Below are 21,126 nucleotides of genomic sequence, written 5' to 3' on the forward strand. Positions count from 1 at the left end.
CCCCCAAACCCAAACAAACAGGAACACCAAAACACCAGCAAAATAACCACAAATAAAACGGGCAATTTTTGCTGTTTAGAAAATTAACACATTTTCAAAATAAAGGGTTTGTACCTGCTTCTGGAAGAAAAAAGTTTGAAGCAGGGGATCTTCATGTACTTCACAGAACCTCAACAACAAGATGCCTGAGAAGGCAGATTTTAATTTGGCAGAGAAGAAGCAGTTCAAGTATTGCCACCAAACTTTCATGTTTTGTTTCTGCATTCCTTGGCAGACGTCTAGGTAGCTTAGAATCTACATAACATTAAAAAGTCCCCCATTAGAGATTTTTCTTCTTGATACAAAAAGAAGGGAAGGAACAAAGCCTCTTTGAGCCAAGAAAAGGAGTAAAGAATGGAACTTTTCCTTCATTTGGACTAACTGCAGTAGTTGTAGCTCCTCCTCTTCCCCAGTGCTCCTTTCCCAGTCCACCTGTTTTGCTGAGACTCTTTGCATCAATGTGAAGTATCAAGAGATGAAATTGGACAAAAGACACTTTGGAAAGTAATGCTCATGCATTATACTTTTTTCATTGATTTTATTTTTAATTTATGCCAGACTTTTCAGAATGTAGCATAAGCACAAATACTTTTTTAGGAAATGTGCTAACCTGTTCCTTGTAGCAGACATTAATATAGTTACCAGGCTGAGATAGAGCAGAAGTCATTAACACTTGCTATTAAAAAAAAAAAAGGGGGGGGGCAAAAAAAGCGCAGTAGCTATTTGTTATTCAGCACTCCCATCTCAGTGCAGTATATGCAGGCAGAGATTCTGAATGGTCCCTAGGATCTGATCCTGCAAGGCACTGAGCAGTGCAGACTTCTACCATGACTCCAGGAGGTCTGCACTGCTCAGCATGTTGTAGCATTCGGACCTTTCAACTATCAACAGTAGCATGAGGCAGAAGAAAATTTCATCTTTTATGGGAAGGGTTGCTTTATCTTTTCACTTACAAAGGCATTCACTTACTTCATTTTTGTATTTTTAAAAGCAAAGGTAAAGCAGAACCTTGCTCAGTTGCTCAACACACACTGATTTTAAATGAGGGAAGATTCACCCACCTTGGCTTAGTCTACTGGCTGTGTACGACTGGAAATGTCATGTTTCATTCCAACCCCAACATACAACATATGTCTCTGTGGAAGGGACAACCGCTATCACATCTCTCTGTAGTACTGGTTTAGAACAGAGGGTTTAGTTTGGTTTTAGTTAAGACTGAAGTGCTCCCCCACTAACTGGATTATGTGCTTTTCTGAAACCAGTTCTCTTCGCAGAGGAATTTCACATCAAAGCTAAAAGGTTAGAAAATCATGTGACCATTTAAAAATACTTAAAAACATTAATAAAAAGGTAATTTCATTTAAAAATAAACACAACATTTGAAGCAGAATAATATTTTAATAAAATTAAATCTAAGTATTCACAAAGCATTATGCACATACAGTACATACTGTATTTAAAGCCTACAGACCTTAAATAATTTTATTCTAATTCAGCTTTGGACACAAGCTAAGCTTACTCATTTTGTAATAAGAAAGTTTACAATTGTTCCTGAAAGTGATTTTACATATATACATATATATATATATAGCTCTATATCTATACTCCTACATGTAAGTGTAGGTATATACACATACTTGTGTGTACGTGTGTATATAAATATATATACACATACACATACATACATACACACCTATGTACATATATAAAATACACACATGCACACATACAGGAATGTGTGCGTGGTGTATGTGTGTGTTCACATACAGATATACCCTATCCAGGATCATTGGGAGGGGCCAGTCAGTAAAAAGAGGTAACTGCAAACAGCCACCTTACTAATTATAACACAAAAATCTGTGAAGTATTTTTAAATAAACATATTGTTAATAATTTGCATTGAACAAAAGGAACACAGTCTTCTGTATTATATAGAAATTAGGTTTATTGCATTTGATTATGTTTGTGTGACAGATGAAGAGTACCTGTCTGCTCATCACAGCTAACTTCTATGATGCAATTAAAAAAAAAAAAAAAAAACAAACCACCCAAAAACCCCCAATACAAAACCCCAAAACCAAAATGTAGTGGAAACAAATTATTCAATTAATGCAATTTTGTGGATGTAACCTATGGTGATACTTTTCAGCATGCGGCGGAGTTTTCCTGTCTATTAAAATACTGCCCTACCTACTTCAACTGGTTAGGAAGGAGGCAGTTTTCTATGTCCCAGTTGTTTCAAGCCCAGAATACTTGGTTACCTTATTCTTTCTTTAGATTCAGACTAATTGTGATTTATTATAGAAAGCTCACTGAAAGAAAGATAAATCAGTTTTCAAAAGTGAGCTAAAAGAGGATTTTGCTTGAATTTTAGCTTGGTCAGGTAGGAGTTTTTCCTTGTGAATTATTGTTATTGGTCTCCTATTTGCTCTGAAGACATATCCACAATAAAATACTATTTCCATGACAGCAGTAAATGGTAATCTCCATGCAACGTAAACTGTAATCTCAGAACATGCATGTTATTTAAAAAAAATAAAAATTTAAGGTGCCTTGAGAATGCTGGCAGTTTTATATTTGGAACATACAATTAGTGTGTGTATATATATATATTTACATCAGAACTGCTCAACTTTACCTTACAAGCTTTAGATTTAGGAAAATATACAGTACTTTTGCATATAATGGTATATTCCTTGTAGCCCCTGAGTCAAGTATAGAGGATTTAAATAAAAAAAAAAAAAAAAAAAAAAAAAAAAAAAAAAAAAAAAAAAAAAAAAAAAAAAAAAAAAAAAAAAAAGGAAAAACAGCCATTAAAAGCACTTACATTTTTATGTGAAGTAATAGTATAAAAGTACTATTTCCCAGGAAGACCAGGATCAGAAACATGCCTATGAAGACTCAAGATTCCTACAGTGCTTAGTGAAGATTCTGGCAAGGAAGGGTGCCTAATTGGTGGGAGACAAGGTTTACAATGCTGTGGGGGCCGCTCTACAGACTGGTCATGTTCTTGGTCTAAAAAAGAAGCCAGGTTGTCTTCTGAGGCTGTGTTCAGATGCACTCCACTTGAGAGAGATTCTTTGGATTTAAGTTTCGATTTTTCAACATCTAGAAGTTCAGGGCACTGGAAGGGATGAGAAGAAACAAGATGTTAATAATTAAATTGATCTCTTCCAGGCTCTTGTTCTGCTCAAAATTAGCACATTAAGCTAGTTGATAGAAAACCAACTTTGAAAATTAAGCAGTGTTCTGAAATATTTTTACATGGTACTGCATTTGATTTAATGTAATTGAATGCAATTCTGTTGATTAATTGTAGAAGCCTAGATATCTTTTCCTTTCCTCAGACTTCCTCATATGACAACAAAATATACACATATAAGCAGCTCTTTCTGAAGGGCTGAGTGCTCTTGAAACCCAGCCTAAGAGTATGGATCTCAACATTCTTGAATCTGAATTTTTGTTTCAGAGCATACTCCGGAGTGGCATAATTCTGAACATTCTAATCATTTTGGATTCCAGTCTCAGCACTCAATTCTTCTTCACTTTTAAAGCTGGAATCTATGTGAAGTGTGCAGTGCGCCTGTTGATGTTTGCCCAGCATGGCACACCTCTGTTCAGACATAGATATCTGTGTATGTTTTGTACAGGTACATGCATGGTGGGTTTACACTTCTGAAAACTACTGCTGTGTGTTTGATGCCCTGACAGTCTTAATTCATGTAAACTGATGCCTTCTGGATGTGTTAAACTTACTGTGCCCATATGTGTCCCAGCATACATATGAGCTACACAGCTGAGCACGCTGGATTTGCTAATTGTATGCTATATGACTGATTTAGGATTCCTAGACATTCAATCAGAAACCTGTTTGAAAATCACAAGCCACACCTCTAAGCTGTTAAACTCCGGTAATCCTAAACAAATTTGGAAAAATAACAAATTTTGCCTGAAAAAGAACTGCAATGGAGAATTTTTACTGGGAAAAACAACTATGTCACGTCTCTGTATGTTTGTATTTCCAGCAATAGCGAGGGACTGAACACAAGAACGGGTTTAGCCCTTCACAATTCCATATGTGTATGGAATATTCCATGTTCCATGACCATCATGCTGCATCAGCTGGACTGGTCTGGTCTGTACCTTCAGGAAAACATAGTCATGCTGCTTCTCAGGACTTCATGAATGGGACCTATGGTAGATGAACCTATGTAGGCAAGTCTGATGCTTGGAATGTCTTTGTGTCTTAGAGCTGTCTCTAATATCTACCTTTTCTGCTTACATGAAGAACATGTCAATGAAGGAAATCAGTCTGATTGTGAGATCATTGTATAAATCTCTACAACCCTCATAGAAAATCTGGCCTCTGAAACTGTGGTGTCTAAGACCCCTCTGCAGGTGTTAGCTCAAAGCAATAATTTCATAGCTAAATGAGTGAACAAGCACGCAGATTGATACGGATTTCTTCCATCATAAGATAAAAAGACTAGCAAGCCTCTTTTGATCTTATTGTACATATACTTACCTGAGATGAAGGACTGAAACTTCTGTCTGTTTTAATGGATGCTGAAGGCTGAAGCTTTTGTATCACCCGAACTGTTGGCTGTTGATACTCTGCACCTGCAGTCACCATGCTATAGGCAGGTGGAATGAGTGCTGACTGCCTTTGCAGAAGCTGCAGGATGGTTTGGATATCAGCAGTCATTTGGGATTCAAGCCTGGAGAAGTAATATGACATCGGTTAACTCATGGCTAGGAGTGGGAATATTTAAACATACTGATTACAGAGGCATTCAAGAGGGCCCTGCAGCTTACCAATAAAACTATTGCTTGTTGTGGCATGACGATGTCTTAAACAGGAAAGAACAGCAGAGGGAGTACTGAGCCCTTCCAAAGCTTCTGACTGCCTCTCGTTTGCAGGACATACCTGCATGCTTGTCTCCCATGTTTTTGCTATGTTGAGAATGAGTTCATTAATGTGCCTTATGTTTGCAACAAGAAGCAACGCGGGGGACCGTGTATTTGGTTGAAATAAACTGAAATAAATGTATTCTTTTCATTGCAACTGAATTGATTTGTACTGGCTGAACATGAGACACTATTTATAATGCATCTGACAATTCTGACATACCCATTGCTAATAAAATGCACTGAAATAAACAGAAACTACATTTGTGTTTTTCCACGGTTAGAAAATGAAAGATAATTTCAAGATCATTAAAAAATCTGACTGTCCAAGTCTCCTTACTGTGAAAATTTATTCAAACTTATTTAGGCCTCAGAATTAATGTTAGGATTTCTGATGTTCAAATTTTCTAGCTTTTTATTCTTTTTTTTTCCCTCTTCATAAATTTGTATATGACTTCTGAAACACTTGAGCTGCTTGTGTTGTTCATACTTACAATTCCACAACACTGAAATGATTTTCAAATGGTGTTGCCAAGATCTGTGACTAACCTAAGAATAGGTAATGCCTGTTGTGCCTCCCCAGCTGCTGGAGGGCTACAGCGTGCACTGACAGACTGTAATGCAGATATACAACCTTCTGTAGTGCAACTCAGCTTCTGACAGAGTAAACAAATCTTTGTCAGCTGCCTTCAATGTTGTGAATGTTACTCCTTGGGCTCCCTGCAGCAGCAGAATTGATCCTGTGCTGTCAGATTTTTGCTTTTACCAGGTGCTTCACTGTTGCCCTTTTTTATCATGTTGGAGTTGTCTAATGCCTGTGTCATTTATTTATAGAAGCGTCTGTGAAATTATTCTGAAAGGTGTGTCCAAAGGATATTTAGGATGCTGTTTGTTTCTCTATTGGGAGAAGCTGGTTTTGTGGCATCAGCTCTCAGAAAAAAAGGTGCAAACTGAGACAGTTGGAGTCAGTTGTGCTCTGCTCGCCCTCTTGTTCATCTCCCTGGGGTTCTTTGCTGCTTGCAAATATGCTGTTCTCACACAAGCATGGTGCTGATGACACAGGGCAAAATACTGCAGTAGCAGCAGCATGCCACCACCCAGAGAGTTTCCATCTGCTAAACCTGGGCCTTAAAATCTCAGTGAATAAAAGGTGGCATTGGAGGATGTGTGTCCATGATTGTCTTTGACTTTGAATTAACTCTAAAATTGCTCCCTGCTTACTTTGTTAGCACTTGATGGAAGTTTCTTGGTACTACAAATGAAAGAATACCTCTGGTAGACTTTATTAATCATCATTGCATATAAAACTTCACTTTCCATTCCCCCAAACTTAAAACAAATCCATTTTATGGCACCCAAGTAAACAGGAGAACCTTAGATACCTGGCCCATAGACTCCATGACATTCCAATTGCTTAAAGAAGAGAAACAGGGATAGCTCTAGGCACATATTTGTTGTAGAGTGGCTTTCTAGCCCTCTCTGTCTATTAATAATTATTATGCCAAGCCTCTAACTTGGCATGGAAGAGTTCAGGGAGAAGTGACCATGCTTTTTCATCCAGCAGGTCAGATCTGACATAGGCAGGAAAGAATAATGTCTGTTATATTTACAGAAGACCTAGCAAAGCCCAAAATCCTGAAAGCATGAAAAGCCTTAAAAACATAAAAAGAGTTCAGAATAAACTGATTTAATAAAACACGCAACGATTTAGTTCTTAGTTTATCAGTAACAATGATATTTTCTCACAGAAGAAAATACTGAGAAATGGCATGAGAATTTGATAAAACTATGCGTAAATCTGAGATATAACCTCAATTTCAAGAGCTTAAGATTTCAGGGAAGGAAATGTAACCAAAAGACTACATACTGTTGATGGGGAACCTGCAGCTGTTTAGTTATGGTGACATTTACAGTTAGATTACTTGCCTTAACTGCAATTAGAAATTATATCAGTTTAGGCTTATGTGTTAAAAATTGTCTTTCAAAATGTACTATATAGTATTCAGAAATAAAAAATACTATGGTTTGATTGACTTCTGGTAGATGAAGGAAGCAATACGCAGTTAACCTGGCTTTAAACTGATTGCTAAAATATACAGCCCAGAATACCACTGAAGAGCTACTAAAGGATAATTAGTACTGAGTGTGTGTCATAGTATTTGTCATGGAAAAATATTGAAAGTAATGGAATTGCAGAGTTAAAATAACAAAAAAGCCACTGTCCTGAGCATAGGGCAATTTAAACTTAAATGAAATTACATGGTAAATTACAGCGTAGGATGGATCAAAATTCTGGAATTGTATTTTTAAGATGTTCTAAGCTAAGGGGCTTAGCTGTCAGCATGAGTAGTATATCAGTATTAAGCAAAGATAATATTGGATTCTGACAAAGAAAACATCATTTTGTTGTCATAAGAGATATTAGTATTTTGCCTTTGCTGATTATAAATTGCAAAATAAGTTAATGTGTCAAAAAGGGAATTTCTCTGCAATACGTTTTTAAAGGCATGTATCTGGTGTACTTTGGGTTTCCAGGAAAGAAAAGTTGCTTCAGATATTGAAGATACTGAAAATCACAATTTTGTAGAAATGTAAATATGTGGAGTCCCTGTCCACAGCAGCAGAGTTGAAACCAGATGGTCTTAAAGGTCCTTTCCAACCCAAACAATTCTATGATTCTATGATGTAGGAACAGCATTCTGGATGAGGTGAGATTCAGATTTAACAATTTTAGTTGCCTCAGTACAACAAGTACAAGTGCCTACAGCTTATCAGTTAAAAACAGATGGTCTCCTAAACAGTCAGTCAAGGAAAAAGGTTCTCCTGCAAGGCAATTCAGAGTAGCTGGTGTGGGTACTGACAGATAAGAGACATGAATATTCTGGCAATCAATTAAAAATTGTATACGCAGAATTTCCAGAATCAGGTTTTCCAAGAATCTGGGAGGCTTAACTTAGTTGATATCTAGGCTCCTCAGAATATATATAGACAACAAAGTGATATTCCAATCAGACATTTTTTTGTATTTTTGAGCTTATAAAGATCTGAATGCTTTTGGAAATTTCCTGCACAAACTCATTCCTTCTGTAGCGTCATCAATATCAGTTGTTTTATGTACTCTTTTACATGTTTCTTCTGGTCTTATCTCTGTTTTTACCTGTTGAGTTGTTCTTGAAGTAAATCTAATCGGTTCTCCACTTCCCCATATATAAAATCACTTTCAGTTTCACAGATCCCCCATGTAACATGGGGTAATGCTGGTTGAACTGGGGAGTCCTGGTACTCCTGGATGTTCTCCTGCTCCCAGTTTCTTTTATCAGTGATATCTGATGAAAACAAAAACATATAAAAATATAGATTTATATTTAATATATACGTACTGTTAGATACAGGTTGGCATTTCTTAAGCACCCATTTATTCATGTGACTCAAAACCCTGGAAGTCAAATTGGTACACTGGAACACTGACTGAACAACTCTCTTTGTTTCTTACTTCTATTTAAGGAAAGATAAAAGTGGTCACATTCATGCTAACATTTTTAAGCTGTAGATAAACAAGCAGCTTTGTGTGGTCTGCATCATCAGAGTTCTGCCACTGAATATCTCCTCTTCCTTTAGTTTAATTTCTATTATTTTATCAATGAATCTGTAATTTTCCCAAGTTTGTTTTTTTTTTTAGCAATTTGTTATTCAGTGAAATATTTGTTCTAACCTAAATGCATTAAATGATATACCTGAATGTCTTTGATTGCGTGTTTCAGAGGCCTAAGACCTCTTCTCTTGAATGAAGTATTGAGGTGTATTTACTGTTTATCTTTTTGATGTAAAAGGACTTGCTTCATTGCTTTTACAGCACTCAGCCAGCTGTCCTTCTTACCAGTAACTCTAGCACTACTTGTCTTAACAATGTTGGTGAAGTGCAATATGTTTTCTCTGAGACAGGGGCCATTTAATGCAGCTCATATTGCTTGCAAAAGGGTACTGGTTATTATTTTCTGAAAGGAAATTGATTTTCATTGATGTAACTTTCAGCATCACTACTCTCCGAGCCAATCCTTACATCATTGTGTAAAGCATGTCTCTGATACTCTTATAGCACTGTAGGGTGAAAGGTGCCTGTTAATTTCATTTAATTATTTGGGACTTCGAAAAGAATGAAATATTCAGCATTGCTGGGTCAGTCAGAGATGATTTTAATATCAAATGAAGCTTCATGCAAATAATATTTTCTCTCCACCCCCATTTGAACTGCAGATAAAATTTTGGATTAAGGTAGAGAAAACCATTTATTTCAAGTTAAAAAAAATCCCAGTTACATTATTAGGACTTTACTCAGAGTTTCAGCTATCTTGCTGAATTTAATTACCCTTCTAAGCCTTGTTTATCTTACACACAGTGTATGAAATATTTAAAAACACTCTTTGTATGAGCCATTTATATTTTATCTCCAGCCCCTGGTAAAAAAAAATGATGATGACTACTCCAGGTCTCACCCTTTATCTGCTGTACTCAAATTCCATCCCTCTTGACCCTCCCAGTTCTTGGATCTCTGTGATCAGGCACTGCACATTAGCACCAAACAGAACTCCTTCCTTTTGCTTGGACTTCTGGTTTGAGCTATTTCTCCTTCCTTTTTCAGTTTGCTTAATTTATATCTCCGGGGATTTATTAATTGGTTTACATTCTTGGCTCTGTGCCATTTGTCCTGTTCACCAGGATGGTGAAAAGTTACACATCATTTATCATGGGATATACTAGTTGCATTTATCAGATAACTTACCACTGTGAGCTTGCAGAGCCCACAGGTGACATATTAGGTTGAACAGTGCTTTTTCTACAGCTCTCCCTGCCACCTTGAGCCTTAGTTTACTTTGAATGAATCTGTCACATGAACAGTCAAAATGAGTACCCCACTCATTCTTCTCTGCTGTGATAAAACAAGATGTTTAACACCTGCTCAATACAACTCCCTTTGGAGTTGTATTTGTAGTTATTTAACTATATGAAGTTATAGAACAAATTGAAGTTCCTACTCTGCTCAGGCTGCTGCCTCAGCAGACAGCTGGACAAAAATCCTTGACTGCTTATGAGGCATCAGCAGTCAGATTTGAATCCCACTTCAGTCCCTGAATGGTTTGTTCAGAGCTTCTCCTAACTCTTCCCTTGGCATTGCACACTGATAACTCAGCATAGGTAACATTCACTTCATGCTTGTGAAATTTTTCTAAGCAACCATATCAGCCAGGCCCGTGTTTCAAAGAAAAGAGAAAAACACCGCAGTGTAGGTGACATGTAAGAGTTTTTTCCAAATGCTAATAGCTAATCCTTTTCAAGCATATCTTTTAGCAATGTTGCTCTAAGTAGAGAAATGAGAAAAAAAAAAAAAGTGCCTGCTCTGATTTAGGATTTAAAGTAGATTTAACCAGGAAGGGGAGTGCTCACTACATGACTTCAATTGGGAGACCTTCCTTTTTTTTTTTTTTTTTTTTTTTTTTTTTTTTTTTTTTTTTTTTTTTTTTTTTTTTTTTTTTTTTTTTTTTTTTTTTTTTCAGAGAGAGGCGGTTGTTGCATTATCTGATCTTTGGTTAGCAGGTGGTAGCAGGTTTCCTGGAGCTGTAGAGAGTGTTTGAATTTCATCTGACATGACCTATAACTGATTTTATGTGCCAGGCAGAAGGAAGAGGAAAGAGATTTCATCTTGGCTACACAGAAACCTGTTCAGCTTCTCAGCCACTTAAGCCAATAGAAGGAAAGAGAAAAAGGGTGTCACAGAAGCATGTAATTTGCTTTTAGGAGGTACAAATGGCACAATTTGCAGTGTCCAAGGAAGAGTTGGAAAGCTCTCAGCAAACTGAAGAAAGAAGACTGACAAATTCAGGGGTAAAATTTCAATGGGTTTAGGTGCAATAGGTGTGGTGAATCTGGTGGACTTATAAGCAGTGAATTTCAGGAGCATTTTGCTGTTTATAATTTCCTGTAAAACTCAAGATGTTGATTATTTTTCAACATAAATCATTCAATAAAATCGCAGATTTTCAATGCTATGGTTATCCCAGGTAAATCACAGCTATTTTTTGTCCCAGAATATGTATTTGGAGACTATTCTAATAGACATTCAATTTATGAAAAAGCAAATGAATGGGTACTGAAATTACAAAATAAGATCACACACTATAAGCCAGGTAATACACTATAAAATATGGTATTGTACTGATCTAAGTGTCTTTTCAAGTACTTCCAGATACATACGTAACCCCAGAAAAGCCTGGCAGCAGTTGCAACTTTGGACTTCCAGGGGTTGAAGAATCTTAGACTGAGAACTAAATCAATAGTACTAAATCAATAACTACGTCCACTTGAACAATTCAAGAATCAACCTTATAGCCCAAATAATGACCAAGTGAAAATAAATTTTTTCCTTAGCATATAGCCAACAGCTACAGAAAAATTATTAGGCCTTCAAAAAAGAGCCATATGTTTAAAAGTTAAAAGTTGCATTTTAGGATTATGAGAGAGATGTTTATACTGCTTCTGCCCACATTATACAATACATTATTAATAGTCTTTCCATTCATTGAATTAATGACCAAAGCTTAAAACAAAACAAAAGGTAATTAAATATGTATCAGTCACAGTGGTAATGAATTGGAGTAGCTTTATACAAGTGACTTTGTATCCAAGATTTATAAGGTACTATAATATATGAGGACACTTACAAGAAGACTCTATTTCACTATTTCATTATGTTTGTAACTACTCTTATGGTAAGTTATAATCAATCTCTAATTAATAGCAGGAATAAGAATTTAGTTTAAAACTTATATCAGTCAAAGCTAATCATATTGATCTTGAAGTTTCTATGAAAGCTTCAAGAAAGCTCATTACCCTTCATACACATTACTAGAAGTGCTAAATTACAAAGTGGAAAAAAGAATATGGTCTTATTCAAAACACGTAACCTTTAGATATGCTAAATTTAGCTCAAATAAAATCTGCAATAGGTTGCCTTGGAAAATGTTGCTATAGCTGCAAGGACACATTTCTGGCTATTGGTAGAGGAAAGGTAAGCTTTCCAGTTGCAATACGTATGCAACAAGTTTATGTGGTGCAGATTTATAGAGTCTTAACTTGAGGAGACTAGACTTCACATATTCATACCCTTGAGATGTAAAAATCATTGTTTGGTCTGATCAGTCATTAGGTTTATTTAAAATGATAGCCCAAAAGTCTAAAGTTTATTGAATGGTGGTTAAATGGGTAAATTGCCTCAATGGAAACTGCTGGAGAAAACAGCATTAAACAATAAATATATAATTCTTCCCTTCAGACTGAAAAAATTACAAATGAAATTGCAGCATTATTTAAATTGTATATTAATCCAGAGATTTTAATTAATTTCCTTTCAGATTGCTGAGAAAAATTAATATTTTAGTATATTAGATGTCATTTTAATTATGTGATTTAACTCCATATAAAAGTGTCTGAGATTGCTTAATAGTTTCTGATAATTTGTCATATACAAATCTTTATTCTTGTGTGTTACTTATTGAAGCCAGGATTTGTTCTGTGTGATGTAATGGCACTCTAACCAACATATGCAGCAAAATAGAATAGCATTCTTTTAAGCTTTTATGCTTTTTTTTCCACTTAATTTTTGTTTTGTTTTGTCAATGCAGTAAATGAAACTAGTTACCTGAAAACATTTTTTTGGTGCATGTGCAACAATCACTAGGTTTATCTTGTTCTTTAGAATTTTTTACTGTCATCCAATCTTGGCACATTAAACACCTTTTGAGAGATTCTTTACTGCTTTGTGTGCAGTTTTCATCTATGGGCACTCAATGAAGACCAGTACAGTAGACAATTTTAAAGAGTTTGTTTAAATTACTTTCCTGAGGTAATTCAATTACAAGATGATTTATTAAAAAAACATTGAATGACATTTTGAAGGTTCTGTAATACAGTCCCGCAGTACATACATTAATGCTCCTGAGAAATAGTAATTTTTGACCTAAAATATTTTTCTTAAGCTTTTAGGAAACACAAAAGTAAATATTATGTAAAGATTCATTAGAACAATTCAGAAAATTATTTTGGTAAATCAGAATAAAAGAGATGTTTTTTCAAACTTTACAGAAGAGCAACAGATGGATTACCTTTGCAAGAATTGCTTCTTTTGTCAATAAGAATTTCTTCTGTGTCATTATCCATTTCTTCAAAGTCCATCTCTGTGGTTTTCTCTGTTACAGATGGGTAGTCAGCTATCCCAGAGAACAGGGGCTTTTGCTCATCTTCAATGGAGGACACAAAAGATGATGACCCACTTTTTTTCTCCTCAAAATGTTTCTTAATAGATTGATAGTATCTGCTGGTGTCTCCTGAGGGTTCAGGATCACTCTGATCATTCTCTTTGAAATAATCTGTGAAACAGAAACAAGTGTGTACAGTAATAAGCAATTAATGAAATTGTACTCTAGTTTATTGTCATCTGAGGATGGGCGTGATTATTATATCAGATAGGAAGTACATTGTCTATTAGAATAAATTACTTTAAAGCCTTTTTTGATTATTCTTTAAGAGGAAATTTAAATTTCCTTTGAAGTCTAGAAGACATTTGCATGTACGTAGTAAGGATTCATAGTCTGTAAACCTTAAGTCATTTTGCAAAAAGTTGCTTATATCAAAACAACAGAGGTTTTATCCAACAGAGTTCTCCTGTGTACTCTTTTTTTTTTTTTCCTCCCAGTGAGAGTGAGATTTGAGGAAGCCTTGTATTCCAAAGTTTACCAAAAAAATCAAATATTTCATTCCCTTTTCCCAGTTTCTCTCATTGTCAGGCATTTTTCACAGTCTTGACAGGTTAACAGTCATGTATGTTAGACTTGATATCAGAAATACCCATTTAAGTTATTCTCACAGGAGAGGGTTTTTGCTGATTATTCTTTTCCCAGAAGAGAATGCAATAATGTATTAATATGCCACTCATCCCCAAAATTTCTGGGCCTGCCCAAGCAGAGAACATATTTCTCCACGCTTATTACAGGAGTGATAGGGTAGAGAGAAACCCTGTTGGTACAAAAAGAAGGGAGTTCCTTGTCTGACTGTGGGATTGCCTCAAAACAACTTTCCAAAGCAGCCCAAATTCCTTAACTTTTAGAGTCAGTTGCAATTCTCTGAACATCTGATCTTTTGAATACGAAAAGTACAAAACATTCTGTAATATATATGATAGCAGAGTACCAATCAAGTTGAGAATGAATCTTTTATTAGTCACAATCAAGGCCTGTAGCAAGCAATAGCAGATTCAGTTCTCTGAAGAAGTGACAAGTAAGCCTAGATTTAAAACAGATAACTTCAAAAACACCTTGTAAAGAGTAAATAGGATTTAAACCCAAGAACAATCATTTATGAATATGGAGAAATCTTGATCTCTTTTCAGCATAAACTTGAAGCTAATTTCCAATTCAGTATTTGGTTTTACCTATTTTTAACTGAAATGTCAAGATAATTTCAGTTTTGCTATTTATTTAAAACACATTTTCGCAGGGTAGTCTCAACAACATATAAATACTGTAACTAGTTTGCATTAACTTCCTGGGGAGACAGCATGATTTCCCATCTGCTTTGTGCTAATTACTAATCAACATAGCTCTGGAATGTCTGTAGTCTTTACAGCCTACGGCAGTGGCTAATACAACATTTAGTATATTCCCTGGGTTTCTTCTCTGTTTTCTGGTCACTGTAAGGAAATGAAACTGTGGCCTCATCTAATTCTCTTTGTCTGCACGTAAAAAGAATGCAGCATTTCTAAAGAGCATCCTGCAAGGGTCCAGACATTTGTGAGCAGTGAGGGCAGGTAATGGTGAACAAAATAAACCCAATAACAAAGCAGGTCTCCTTTACCCTCTAGAATCTCCAAGGGTGATTAACACAACTCTGGTCTTTATTTGGCTTCTATTAAGCAGGACTACTGACTGCAAGTGATACTGATGATACTCTCCTACTGCAAAGGCATCAAAACAAATGCAAATGGACCAGCACTGGGGGCTCATGTGGGATGCTCAGACTGGAGAGCCAAATTCTATGTTCTCTGCAATTCCATCGCCAAAACAGTACAAAAGCAAAAGAAATCTTCATAAGAAAATTCTATTGTAGATGTCTTCTATGGAATTTCTTTTGGGAATATATGCTGAAATACATACAGTCACGCTACAGTAAATTGTCTTAATTACTTAGTGTTTGACTGACTTCAACCTGTGAAAAAGACCTTCTAATAAAAGCTTGAAATTGCCAATTTTTAGGGTAATTCTTTATGTTCATGGGATTTTGTGCACTAACGGCAGCTGTAATGAGCACTCTGTGGAATACAAATCAATCAGTGGACTCATTTTAAGAAGAGGTCATTGAGACTCTAGTGAAAAAAATTGTATAGCAGCTGAAGTATAGCAGACTGTCTTATCAGTCAGATTCATAAAATACTAAAATATCTAGAAACATGAAACCAGGTTCTGCTAATAGCTACACTGCTGTAAAACCAGGGTTATTGAGTTGATATCCCTGCATTTAGTCTCCATCTATATCAGAACAACAGAATATTTTATTTTCCAAATGCTGCCCAAGTACAATGAACTCACTGGCATGAGAAGGAAAGCAGAAATATGTTGAATTTAGGGTCCTGCCTATTGATATCAGGGAAGATTTGCTCATCAGCTGATCTATTTCAAAATAGACATCTTTGGCTTTACTGCCATTGCTTTATATTCTAGCCATCTGGTTACACTCAGAGAGTCAAAAGTTGTTTTCTTTTTAAAAGACTCATATTTAATGCTAAAGATTCTTCTGTCTGGAGGATAATCTTGTGATACTCTGCACCTAGAGTATGAATTAAAATAGAAACTGCTCTTTTTAATTAACTCTTCAGGACCTGATGATGATGCAAACTCTGTACCTCAGCTCAACACCTTAGCAGTGCCTCTGTATCTCAGCGGAAAATAAGTTACAAATAATATCTAGGTAGTGCTTTATTCAAAATGTGAATTTATCCAGTTTCTCCTTCCTTTTGTAATGAAACCCAGTAACTGGTTTGGAATGAATTTTCCAGAAGAGAAGTTTTCTATCTGGGTATGTATGGATAAGTTCACTTTCTGTCATACAGACTCCAGGTTTCAAAAGGTTTCTTTTTTCCCTTTCTATTCTGCTTCCAAATGTAATCATTAAACTCCGCCTCCCCTCCCCACCCCAGAATTCTAGTGCTTCCTCTTTCCTTTTGCAGTAAGACAAGTTTCACACTCTGATTCTGATTGCTAGAAGCTATGTTTTACTGAAGATGATTATTTTGTAACTTCCTGCTTTACCAAATATGTACAAACATCATTTACATTCTTTATGGGACTTGTTTTGGCCTGTTATGTGTTTTGGACGCCTGGCAAGTTTATAGCCAATGTCCTCTGACATTTGCTGTCTGGAAATTCTAGAATCTTCAAAGTAATCATCAGAAGGTTTGTGTAGTGCTTTTCATGCATGCATTGGCAAAGGAAGGGAAGAAATGGGGTTGTCACAAGTCTGGATCATATAGCTATGACACTGACTCACAGAAATACTGGCATTAAAATCCAGCTTGGTGGGATGGTTACCAGAGATCAGGCAGAGTTTTTTTGTGTGACATGGTCTGTAGTATCAAAATTTTGTATTATTCAGACAGTGCCAGGCTGCATGATCTAAATACATTTTCTCTTAATGTATTAGTCTGCTGCAAACAATATTGGTGAAAGTGCCAGTAATTTATTACATGTGGAGAAGCGTGGTTTAATACTGCTGTAGTTTCATTAACTGGAATTTATCATACTTAATCAGGCCAGCTATGTAGCCTAGTGTTTCAGAAGGTGGTAGATTTTTACTCCCTTTTCAGCCATCCAATAAAAAGTCCTGTAATATGCTGAGACAAATTCAATTTTGTGCAGAAAATGAGGTGAATGACTTCCTTACTCCCACAGAAAGCAATTTATATTCCAAATCATAAAACAGACAATTCTCATCATTAACACGATCTGCATAACTATTAATCTGTTCAGCAGAAATGACATCTTCCCTTTCCTTTGAAAAATCCTACTATATTATTTTACTCTACACCAAGTGCATTGTTTGGTAAGGAGATATGCCCACTATGACTTGGATGGAAGGATGGCTAACAGCTCAAAATGTCTGGGGATCTTCAGATGCCCAGCAAGTGTTTTGATTCAATTGTTGGAAGCTCTTCTTGTGTGATGTTCACAAATATCCCTGTGATGGTCAACCTGTCTTTCTATGCATGAACAAAGTATTTGCTAGTCATCATGATGTTTTGATATGTGTTCTTTAATTTAAAAATGTCCATTACCTTGTCAGAGGTAAGGAAATATTTTAGAGGAAAAGTCAGTGACCAAGTAGTTCAGATAGTATGGTAAATACAATCGCACAAGCAGGGTTGAAAAAGTGCAAAATTTCAAAGATCAAAAGCTCAAAAGCTTCTGATGCATAATTTGAACACTGGTGATCAAACCATGCCTATGTTTATCATCATATAGATGAGGAGCAGCATAAAATCAGTCAGGGAAAATGGTAATACTAGTTCCTGAAATCACTGCTTTTCACTTAATGATGTAAAAAATATTATAATATTTATCTAATATCAAAAAAGTACCAGTACTGTGGAGCAGGACCAGTATATGAGGGGTAATTCCAGAGAAGTCTATCTATTCAAGTTGTATGCAGACTAAACTACTCTACAGAATGCCAGTCAGGGAGTTTAGGATCATTAAACTGCTAATTAAAATGCTCCTTTTTCCTTGCTGTTTGCTTCAGACTAGTTGAATGTAACTGATATGGAGAACATTTTTAAATACAGTTGAGTGCCTACTGATAGACTGGCTAATGGAAGACTATGGAAAAGGAGAAAGCTGACTGCCTGTAAACATGAAAATAAAAAGCAACTGTGTCTGGTCATTCAATAGATAAGTGTTGCTGTGTTAAGGCAACATGGTGAACCTTTTTTGCCATATTGTTCCTTTACCTAAGAATAGAAGAAAAACGTTAAACTAATTTGTATTCCTTTGAGATAGATTATTAAAACAATGAAGTTGTTTTATGACATATATATATATATACAAAATAAAAAACTGCAAACATCTTATGGTAAACAGTATGAGGAACTTTAGAGGACTTATTTTCCAGTGGGAGAAGGACGTAATCCCCACAATCTTTACAAATGCATGATGAGGAATAGATAAAGCTCAGGATTTCCTTTTGTATGCAGCATTTGAAATGAGAGCTACTCCACCTTTGCTACCAGAAAATTTGTCTGAAAACTGATTTTGGTCTTGTCTGTAGAGACATTTAACTCTTCTCAAACATCAGAAAGTACTACATCTTACCCTGAAGGTGTGTCATGGGAGGTTTAGGTCTGATACTATAAAAAGCTTTTTCACCCAGAGGGTGGTTGGGCACTGGAACAGGCTCCCCAGGGAGCCTGATAGGATTCAAGAAGCATTTGGACAACATTCTCAGGAAACATGGTGTGACTCTTGGAGGTAGTCCTGTGCAGGGCTAAGAGTTAGACTCTGAGCTCTGTGGGTCCCCTTTCCAACTTGGTATATTCTGTGATTCTGTGAATCTGTAATTTGTCTGCAGTTCCACCAGACACATGAATTTGTATATCTAGAAGTCCTGCGTTAGCACCTTCATTTAGATGTCTGTAGACCTGTCAGACCTCAAAATCTGAAACAATGCCAGAGACTTACAATAGTTCCTCAAACCAGAGCTGTTGAAATTCTTATATTCTTCAGCACATATTTGTTTTCCTCCTTCTTCCTCACTTCTACTCATTATGCTTCCCTTCAAATTTCCCACCTATCTTTAGGACCCCCTACTTACAAATGTACTGCCAGATACATGTGTGGTATTTGACTAACACCAAGGAAAAATGTCTGTCTAGAAACTATGAAGGAAGATCCCTATTTCTAAGAAAAGCAGGTTACTGGAAGTATTTTAGGAAGGCTAGAAAATTTTCTCCTCTCAGTAGCAAAAAGGTTTAGAGTTCTTTTTCTATAATTGTTTTTAATGATAGAAGCTTCATTGAATTCCAATTTCATTCATAATTTGGGAGGTTGAAAGTCTGCACTGTATATATATACTGCAGACATAGATACAGATACAAACTAATGAAATTCCATCGTTATAGCAAGTTCTGACAATTTTGGTGAAAGGTTACAGTAGATGAGATAGTGATGGAGGAAATGAACTGTACCAAAGAGAGCTGTTTGAATTACTGTTCTGTACCAGTGCTGCTTGTGAGAATTTGGTAAGTTAATGTGTCCTTTGCTGTGCTTTCTCTATGAGCCATGAAAGTTTGGGTGATTCTGGAAATAGGGAACAACAGAAGACACTGAAACCTTCCCCAACCATCATGGACTAAAGTCTGGGTAACTTTTCCATAAGGATCCATGTTTCTATTTTTAAATGGACTTAGAAAAGAGCTAGTTTTGAATAACTGAATTTGAGACGCATTTTAAAAGCCAAGAATTTCAAAGTTGGAGTGAGTTTGAAAGAATTAATTTATTCTTTTGTGCAATTTTCAGTACAGTGAGATGCTAGGGACAGAGGGACAGCCTTCTCTCTGCATTTTCTTTGCTCTGTCTGGTTTTGTATCAACTTTAATGCTAATCAGATAGTGATGGAAGGACAATTCTTAATTTATACTTCAGGAAATACTGCTATACTTAAAAAAATCAGAAATGAAAATTATAACCATTATAACCATGCACTTCAGAATGAAAGGTCAAAGCAGTTCTCCAATCAAGCTTAGATTACTATTTTTTACAATGAATTTAGCTTTCACTCTAGCACTATTATTACTATTTATTTTCTGAAGGATGGCTACAGCTATGTGTGACTGGATACATCATTTTGTCCAGATTTAGCCTGTGGAAACAGCCTCTCTGGAAGCAGCTCCTGAAAACAAGACTCTTCTGTGGAAGCTCCCTGAGATGGCACCTAGGCACTGTGGTAATAGCAATAACAACAGTAATAGGAGTAGATGGAGCACTGTGCTGATGGGCTCTCTGTTGACTACTTTTCTGTTAGAGGTTTCATGCTTAAGGTATGATTTTGGGGATGTGAGGTCTCATTTCCAGCCATATCCTGCCAACGTCATAATTGTTTCCTGGCCATTTAAGGACCTGAAACTATGGCTGAATATTAGAAACTCTTTTCTAATTAAGCCCAAGCCAACTGCATCAGCAAAGTGATAACAGTTTAACACAGTTAAGTAACAGCTTCAATTTTTCTCCAGATTCTTACCCTACTTTCTTTCTGGGGACACGGCACAGTGCTTGGCTGAGTCATCTGTTTATAAAGTAACCATTTAGATAAATAAGTTGATGAAGGGGACAAGAATAGGAAAGAACAGGGGCAGAGGGGTGTTTCCCCATTCTCTTAGAATCACTACACTTCATGGTTTTAAGGTAGGACAACCAGTTCCTGAAAGGTTTCCTTGTCTTCTATATCCAGAGCCAATGGCCTCTGGATGCTTTGTGTAATAAAGTTGTGTTAATATGGTTTGGCTTCTTAGCCTGAGTAATAGCTACAACCAATGCACACTTAAGGTAGTTATACTAATCATGATTCATTTAGAAGTTTATTAGAACTCTGGCTTCTGTTCTTACTTTGAGAACAGATCAGTAGAGACTTTTTGAGAAGTCTGGTCAGGAAACATAACTCTTCAAAATAAAATTGAGCACTATATGAGTTTACTTATGTTACAACATTCTAAAAATGAAACACTGCAAGATGTATTTTATATAACAATTGATTGTTACAGCCTGTGTCAGCAGGGTAAGTGCAAGATCCAGTTTAATAAGATTTTGTGAGAACTTTTTGTGGTCTTTTAAAATCACATCTATGGAACTAAAGTTTTCTTGTTACGAGTTTTCTGGGCCAGCTGACACTGGAAATGTCCCAAGATGATTAAGATTTTAGAGCCAACTTGTAACAAAAAGTTATAAAGCAGAAGCGATTGTGGTTGAACTCTGCAGAAGTCTTTTCAAAGCCTCAAGTTTTCATGCTTTCAGTGAGCCTGTTTACACTCTGTGTTTTTCACCTGTATATTGGATTTCATATTCATGTAAACAACTCTAGTAATGTCCC

The 21,126-nt window shown here is 36.0% G+C and overlaps 1 protein-coding gene across 3 annotated transcripts in view; it reads right to left on the minus strand.

Annotated features, from left to right (window-relative positions):
* Positions 1–2,847: 2,847 nt before the first annotated feature.
* KCNH7 (potassium voltage-gated channel subfamily H member 7) overlaps positions 2,848–21,126 on the minus strand; it is a 218,067-nt gene continuing 199,788 nt past the window's right edge. For all 3 annotated transcript variants that reach the window (XM_027911481.1, XM_027911480.1, XM_027911479.1), the window contains 4 exons: positions 13,104–13,367; positions 8,105–8,273; positions 4,565–4,757; positions 2,848–3,163 (listed from right to left, as the gene is read on the minus strand). In XM_027911481.1, coding sequence (XP_027767282.1) covers positions 2,897–3,163; positions 4,565–4,757; positions 8,105–8,273; positions 13,104–13,367 — 893 coding nt within the window. In that variant the 3' untranslated portion in view covers positions 2,848–2,896. The remainder of the gene's footprint in view (positions 3,164–4,564; positions 4,758–8,104; positions 8,274–13,103; positions 13,368–21,126) is intronic.

This window comes from Empidonax traillii, unplaced genomic scaffold, assembly GCF_003031625.1.
Source record: "Empidonax traillii isolate 1590-97213 ecotype Southwest subspecies unplaced genomic scaffold, ASM303162v1 scaffold33:size3420811, whole genome shotgun sequence".
NCBI classification, from domain to species: domain Eukaryota; kingdom Metazoa; phylum Chordata; class Aves; order Passeriformes; family Tyrannidae; genus Empidonax; species Empidonax traillii.